General features: G+C 38.3%; 1 protein-coding gene across 1 annotated transcript in view; it reads right to left on the reverse strand.

The window, feature by feature from the left end:
• Positions 1-8,458, reverse strand: part of EIF4E3 (eukaryotic translation initiation factor 4E family member 3) — a 31,347-nt gene that overhangs the window by 4,603 nt on the left and 18,286 nt on the right. The window contains exons 2-5 of the mRNA XM_026857558.1: positions 8,016-8,088; positions 5,418-5,512; positions 3,363-3,423; positions 47-113 (exon numbers count right to left, since the gene is read on the reverse strand). Coding sequence (XP_026713359.1) covers positions 47-113; positions 3,363-3,423; positions 5,418-5,512; positions 8,016-8,088 — 296 coding nt within the window. The remainder of the gene's footprint in view (positions 1-46; positions 114-3,362; positions 3,424-5,417; positions 5,513-8,015; positions 8,089-8,458) is intronic.

The raw sequence follows: 8,458 nt of genomic DNA on the forward strand, positions 1-8,458 counted from the left end.
ATTCAAACACAATTTGTCATGCTAGCCTCAATCATTTTTAAGTTACCTGTTGCACAACAGTCTGCAAACTGCTCTCCAATAGTTGCTAACAGTAGCTCTTTCCAAACTGCAGCCTAAGGAGGGAAAAGAGAGACAGTTACTTTTACATTATTATTTTAAAAATTAACATTAGGTTTGCTAGCTCAGTTATGAGTGGATTCTCTTTCTGAGGTTGTCTAGACAAAGAAGAACGTTTCTTGTAAGTACATGCTGTGTTATATAATTAATTTTCTCAATACAGTTGGAGCAAGAATTTAGACCTTGAAAACACATATTGCTACACAGAATTGTTCTAATGAATATTTTAAATATTTAACAATAAGTTACGTTCACTCTATCTGTCCACAACTCATCCCAAATCCACTAGTTAATGTAAAGCATGAAAGTAGATTTTTTCCAAGAATTTCCCATGATAAAAGACCATAAGGCTCCACTTGAGGTCATTTGTTTCTACAGAAAAGAATTACTAACCACTTTAAGTACCTGAAAACTCTACCAGTAAATTAAATTGATTTATATTTAAACATCATCTGATTTGCCTTGACTATGAAATAGGTCTGTCTTTCTACAAATTCAGATGCTCACTAGAGAATTAAAACAGGAGGAAAAGGTATCTGCCACTTTTCTTTGACTGTTAGACTAATTACACTGCTATTTGCTTTTGATGCTTGTTATCACCTAAGCCAAAGCCCATACAAAATTTTGAATGTGACTGGACCAATGTAGTGCTCCAAGGTGTGGGTTTACAGGGACAGAATATTTTATTTAGTTATTGAAAGAACACATCAACATGAGTATTTGTCTGTATCATCATAATGACTTTTTCATATACTACTCAACAGGCCAAGGGGTAATGGTTTCAAACTAAAAGAGGGCAGATTCTGACTAGGTATAAGAAAGAAATTTTTTACAGTGAGGGTGGTGAAACACTGGCACAGGTTGCCCAGAGAGGTGGTAGATGCCCCATCCCTGGAAACATTCAAGGTCAGGTTGGCCAGGGCTTTGAACAACTTGATCTAGTTGAAGATGTCCCTGCTCATTGCAGTACTAGATGTCCTTTAAAGGTCCCTTCCAACCCAAATAATCTCATGATTCTGAATGTCTTTTCTGCTATATGAAGTTAGCTTAAGCTTTAGTACTATTAAAAAAACCCAAGACATCAAGTGCACCAGGTTAAAACAAAAAGCAAGCAGCCACAAAAGATGACAAACCCATAAACTGCTTTAATGGTGGTTTCTGAGTACTCCTAAGCCATCTTCTAGAATACAAAGGATTTCTGTGACTCATTACCATGTAATCCAATGCACCATGTAAAGCTGTGCTGTGGGAAGGACCATCTGATGCTCCCCAGGCAGGCTGAAGGCGCCAGCATGACAGTCCCTGACACGGTGCCTTCCGCCTGCCAGGGGAACAGCTCGGAGCAGAGTGGTGGGACTGACCACGCGCACTCACGTTACCAGGAGCAGCGCTCACTACTGCGAGTTGCCCCAATAGTCTCAAGGGGAGGAAAAACTTCATCCGGTAGTAAGCTGCTGCAGGATCAGGCTTATGAGGATCTAAAAAGTATTCCTTTTCATATTAAAAATTGGCACACGCAAGTGTGACTGTACACATGCAACAACATGTAAGTGTCAGTATTTTGTCAGTCGGTTTTTCATACCACTTGAATGACTGATATCTTGAGAAAAAAATACATTTTCCTCCCTCCACACCCTCACCAAGAGCTGCTATAGCGTATCATCTTTTTGAGTTAGGTTTGTACAAGATGGTTCATCTTAGCCAAGGAGATGCTGTGTGCACAAGTGATGAAGAATGAAGCCAGAAGATGAGAAAGAGGCATAAAGGTATTATTTATGATATTTACAGAGGCACTAAAAGATGACTGAGGTTCATCTTCAATTAAACCTTTCAGAAGTGACCTGCGACATGTGGCACATAGCTTGAGAGATCAAAAAGTAGCTTCTTTTCAAAAAGGGGCTATCATTCAGCCTCTGAAAAACAAGGCCTCTGAGGTCCCTAAATTCACCACCCAGTAACGCAGGCTCCCCAAACCACTCCTCACTCCTGACAATCTTCACCCCTTGGATTATAAGCAGAAAAAGAAAATGTCAGTCTTTTGTGATCCCTTGGGACTGTAGGGGAGGAAAGCTGCAATTCACATACGGGGAAAAAACCCACAGGCAAAAATCAATTAAATTTTGGCTGAAATTTCCAAGTACCATCTTTCAGCATTTAATGCCTTCTGCAAGGCTGTCACATTTTTTTGACGCTTCACTTTTTGTGTTTAGAGGCCTGATTCAGAACACACTTACACATAAACACCACATGTGAGGAGGTCAAATCTCCTCACCATGACAGTTCACAGAAGTTACTCGCATGCATTTGATTAGGGACACAAAGAGAAACCCAGTTGTTTCAGCAGGGCTAGAACAACAACATGCCTGAATGGATTGTCTTTCACATTTTAAAATTTAAAAAAAAAAAAAAAAAAAAAAGAGGGGGGACAAAAAAAACTGAGCAGTACTACAGTTTCACAAGGTGATCTGACAACTCGCTGTTGCCAAAGGGGATGATCCCACTCTTCTTTTCTCCTTTACCCTCTATATCCATGAAAAAAAAAAAAACCACCAACAAACCCTCTCCTGGCCATACACTCAAATTAAAAATAAAATAAATAGGAGACTTTTTCTGACATCAGACTGCATTAAGCTGGCTCACAAAACAGTCCGATGAGCGCCAGTGCAAGAGGGATCAGGGGAGAATGAGCAAGATCTTCCCCCTTCCAGTGAGAGCCAGCCATGGGATGGGATTAGCTGTCAGTGGAAACAATGCCTTAGTCTGCATTTGGCTACAGAAAGTACAGCGCTACTCACAGCCACACGTAGGTGCAAACAAGCGGTGCCAAGCAGGAACAGTCCTCCTGAGCCTGACAGAGAGTTTAGGAGCTTTTCAGTGAAAGTTGCACTGGACTGTGCATATGGACTTTTGATGAGCATTACTGAGGTTCTGGCTATAATTTAGCCTACAGTATTACCAGGAAAATATTTTTATATTTTAGTTTGTATGCCTGTAAGCAAACAGTCTTGAGAACAACGGCGATTATGAAAGACTGTGTTTCCAAGTGGAAATGGAGTGTAATACTGCAGCTTGCATTTGCTTGATAATACATTGACGAGTGTTATCAAAAGCAAGAGATACAATAGTGTTTGGCTGTTGTGTTGGGTGATGTCAGAACTAAGAAGCTTTACAACAGCTTTATCAGATGGAGTTTAAAGAAACCTCCTTACTAAACAATGTCGAAGTAAAAAGTCAATATTACATACCGTACATTCTTTAAGGACCTTCATTTTCCATATACCTCCTTTGGCATTGCTTTCCTCTTCCCTGGTTGTGGAAAATAGATCAGTAAAATAAACTTTCATATCCACATCTAGATAAACCTATGTTTGGTGTTTCGTTTTCCCAGAAAAATACCATTTAAAATGCAATTACTAACTCCAGGTAGCATGACTCAAGCTATGACTTCTGACATCAGAGATAATTCTTTCATTGTTCATGAGGCGTATCTCTCAACACCTAATCCCTTTCCTAAGTTTTGTGTGTTGGAAAACACTTACGTTTTCCCTGACTACAGACCATCTTTGAAGTGGCTGCACACTATATGGGAACAAGCCACAAAGCAATTTTTTGTTTTACTATGGTAACCTTTTATTTTGGAAAAACTCTGGCATATTTTCACAGAAGCAGCTTATTACACTCAAGTTTATCCAGTTTAACAAAAGAACATGAGAGCACTTGATTTCAGTTTTGTGACAGCTAGAAATTAATTGCCCTTATTAAAATAAAGGCTGAAGCTGCCCTGGGTCAAGGCAGACAAAACCATGAAACTGCCTCATAATGACAAAGGCACAATGTACAAACCTGAGAGCTTCAAGCTTATTCTGTCACAATTCTTTGTATAAGATTTTAAATTAGGGCTCTAGTTTTCCTGTTAAAACTCTGTATTAGCAAAGTTTAAGGAATAACTTAATCTTTGAAATATTTAAGCCCAGTATTCCCAAGGGTCAACGGAATTCCATAAATCCAGACATACACTGGGCAAAGGAAAGGAAAAACTTTGGAAGGACATCTTAAAAAATCTACAGTCCTCAACTCTTAATTCAGAATTTGGTTTTTTTCCTAAAAAACAATGCTGCAATTAGCCAGTATACCATAACTACAATCTGAGAAAAACTTCTTGGCAGTAATTGCTGATGAGATAGCAGGTAACTGATGAGATCAATGTCTTGCAATCCCTTTCCTAAAATTCAAAATTACTTTGACAATCTTAAAATAGATGTATCATTTTTAGAAGAGGTCTTTGCATTTCACACCCCTAATAGTCACTTACCAAATCAAAACTAAAAAATATAAAAAAACAAACCCCAAAATATCCTCATTCTTCCTTACAAAGATATCAAGACCTGCACATGATGGCTGAGTTGATTTATACAGACACCAACATTTTTTCAAACCCAGCTTAGCTATCCTGACCAGTCACAGTATTTTTAGAAAAGTAATGTAGACCTTCAGATGCATTTCACTTGAGAAAATTGTTTCCTTCTTCCATAGATTAAGACACAAATCTCCTGTAGTAAGTCATCACCTAGTTAGACATACTACGATCAAGTTAAAGAACTCTAATACAATCACAATCCATGCAAACAATGCCAAAAAGATCAAAACTCTTCAGAAAGTTCTTAGGCTCTCTAATTGCGATGTGACAGAACTGTATTATGAAGGCGGCATGCAAAACTCAGTTTCTGAAAGGAAAACATCAATTATTTATACTTTATTCCATTACTATCCTACAATCAAGTAGGAATTTGCTGCAGTGAATCACTTCATGATGCTTTAAATTAGTTTTAATCCGAGGTATATGTGGACTTATATGCGTATGAAGCATAATTTGCACAGGTGAAGAACATTTAAGGACCATCGGTCGTTTGCATCATTATGACACTAATTTCAGTGGAAGGAAAAAAATTTGCAAGTTAAAAATAATACAAATAGAAGTAACATATTCTGTGTATTCTTGAACTGAAATGCAGAGTACTATTTTAATTTCTTAACTTACATTTCATAATTTAATTTCTTTCTTACATTTACGTTCAGAGATGAACAATTAAATTACAGTCTGTGTTTTCAATAAAGACTCTTTAGTACAAGTCACTTTTAAGCTTAACAAGATCCTTAGGATACTTCTTTTGTAGGTCTTTTAAGTTCAAGTGTTTGCAGGCAACAGAAACGAGACGCTCCTGTCCCACGCCTGCCTCCTTTCACCACTTCAGGTTTTTGCACTGCCCATTCCCAGAAGTGTCTAATGATAACATACGTACCAAAGCGGCCGTCTTTCTCCCCGCATTAAATGGTAACTACTTCTCAGAGGCAAATTTGTCACAGGAGGAATGTTGTTGTAGACACTCCAGAAATCCTTAAAAAAAAAAAAATACCAGTTGCGGTAACGCAAAAGAGTAAGTTTCATGCAGATTTACGTGTTCATTCTCTCTAAAACAATCACATATCCTCCTCCTAGAGAACTGACACCTTCTATGTTATAATAAGATGCTCTGAAAAGAACTTGTTGCAATTTCACTTATATTCCTTTCTTTTTTTTTAGATGCCATTTCTGCATAAGGTGGTTAGAGAGAAGGGAAGCAGTCAAACTGTGGGTTACATTAGAATCAAAGTCCTTAGGAATAGAGAAAAAACAAATCTGTCAAACTCAGAGTTACACTAAGTATGTCAGAACAAACTGGTACATAAAATTTTATTAGCATATTAGCAATATATACTTATAAAAAATATTCACCTTGTTTCAGTTAGGAGTAGTCTCAAACTTCATTACGATTATCTCAAGTTACAAAACCACCACAAACAATAATTCTCGAACTAAACGTCTAACTAATAATCCAAGTACTTTGTCTAGATCACAATGAAAAGTTTCAAACAAGATGCAAAGAATTTGAGATGCACGTATTAATACAGAAATGGGGGAGAAATTAGAACATCAAAGTTACCAGGAACCATGGGATTGCTTCCCAGTGCTTCTGCTGGTAAAAGCAGCAGCTGTCATACATGTTTGGGGTGGATAAAAGGCACCCAAAAGCAGTGGTGAGCAACAGGGAGGGATGACTGAAAAGATCCCAATCCCCTTTATTCTTTATCCAGCAGTCGGGAATAAGCAAGGATTTTTAAAGACTTATGTTGCATTAACCTGAAGTGATGCAATACTAAGCATTAGTGCAACTTCATTAAGTATTATCTAATACTTAATCATTAGCACAAGTTTAAAAACAAAGATTGCAACATTACATGATAAAATTTTGTGTCCCTTGGCAATTCTACCTACCAGTCATTACCATTACCCAGTCACAAGAAGAGGTGGAAAACTATTAAAAATATAAAAAATTGGTATGAAACACCCATTTCAACTCTCGTCTTACCCTTCCCTGGTTGTGTGCCCAAACCCTAATGCTGTTGACAGAAGTAGAATGAGCAGAGCTACACCAGCAGATGACCATGGAAAGATTTGAGAGCTCTTACGTCCTGAACCATGGACTTAGTTTTTCTGGTTTTCAAACATCGTTCAGGCAGCACCAGCTGGCATCGCTCACTGACTCGCTACTGCCCATGAAGGACAGTGATGGAGCCAATGAAGATTTCGGGTTTGCTTCCCCGAGGAAGATCATATTATGTGTATGATAGCAGAGTGAGACATGCGATGGACCATGCTACTAGCTTCTGATAACCTCATCCAGATCATGAGTCTTCCCAGAGGACCTGAAGGAGTTTTCTGTACTTTGAAGCCCAACCTGATGAGAAGAAAACCAAGTTTTCCAACCAATAAAACCTAATCATTTAAATAACGAAGGCTAGATTCAGAGTGGGAAAACAGGTAATACCAGATACTGTGTACACCAGCCCAGAGTCTCAAGCTGTCCTTTTTTCAACATGAACCATTGCAGTCCACTTGGAAACAAACCCACTTCTGTTGTCAACTTCAACTTCAGGTTGTCACTTCATTGCATGACCAGTGGGGACATTCTGCTGACACGGAGAGGTGAGAGGCAAGCTCTTCCAAGAGTCTGCAGGACACCTCCATCCTTTATGCCAAATACTGATAAGCTCATCTCCAGAAAATTCCAAAAACCAATTAATTTCATAGGCCAATAAGCTGGGAAGAAACATCTCATGCAATGTAACAAGTTGTGCAGATGTTAATGAGAATTATTTAAAACTTCAGTAGACCACTATGGCTGGGCTCCTTCAAAGAAAAGGTTCTGGCATTACCTTAGCATTTCAGAGATTTAGTGAACTAGAGTCAGCTTAGAATTAAGGTGAGACAAATACCAATTCACCACATTTCACGCTAACGGTGGTATTAAGACAGAAATGCAATTTTACTTGCAAGAGATGCCCCCTGCTTGGCACTAGCAGACAATAGGGAGATACATGCAGAATTTCCCATTGCCTCAATTGCATGATTTAAAACTACTTAAATTCAAGTCCATTTGCTAGATTTTTTTTTTTTTTTTAATTCATGCTCAAGGAGAGAAAGAAGAAAAAAACCCACAAACTCTAATTTTTGTATAATGATTTTTTTGTATTTTAAAAAATGGAGAAAAAGCAGGAAAAAACTTTAAAATGCCTCAAGTGTAACAACCCAGATAGAGGCATAAGTGGAAACTCGGGAAAGTCTAAGAAGGGGCTTGCCAGATCAATCCAGTATGCTTCCTCTTTTCCTGGCCTGCAAACTCAAATGAAATTCAAACAACCACCAAGCAATGCCACACACAACCAACAACATTGATGTTTCACACCACAAGTAAGCAAAGCCGCGAGCGTGACTCATCCATAGGAGGAAAAATTTAACTTCAGGTGTGAAATTACATTAATAATGTGTGCAACTCCTACAGCAAAGCTGTACACCTTACCTGTACTGTTTGTACTGTATAAATCTTCTTCAGATTTGACGCACACTCAGCCGCTGTTGTACCAGGAAGTGACCTTGAGAAGAAAGTAGAGATTAGTATTTATTTTATCAAAGGGGGAGAAGGGAGATGGATGGGGAAAGTGAATCACAAGTGTGAAGTTGAAATATTTACACGTCGAAGTTGCATAATAAATTCCAATTACTGTGAATCATTTAAAGACAGGAATTCGAGAGCTTTTATACTTTTGAATAAATGAAGATTCAGCGGGTATTTTGTGAAGTATTTTGATGAAAAGGAGTTTTAAACCAAGAATAACAGTGCTCCTAACGGCCACCTCACACCCTCCTGCTGGCGGGCAACGAAAAAAAAAATAAATTTCCGCGGTCCCAAAGGGCTGAGCCACCGGCCAGGGACCGCCAGCTCCTAAAGAAAAAAAAAAAAAA

This window comes from Athene cunicularia (genome assembly GCF_003259725.1).
Source record: "Athene cunicularia isolate RWA chromosome 12 unlocalized genomic scaffold, athCun1 chr12_part1, whole genome shotgun sequence".
Lineage (NCBI taxonomy): Eukaryota > Metazoa > Chordata > Aves > Strigiformes > Strigidae > Athene > Athene cunicularia.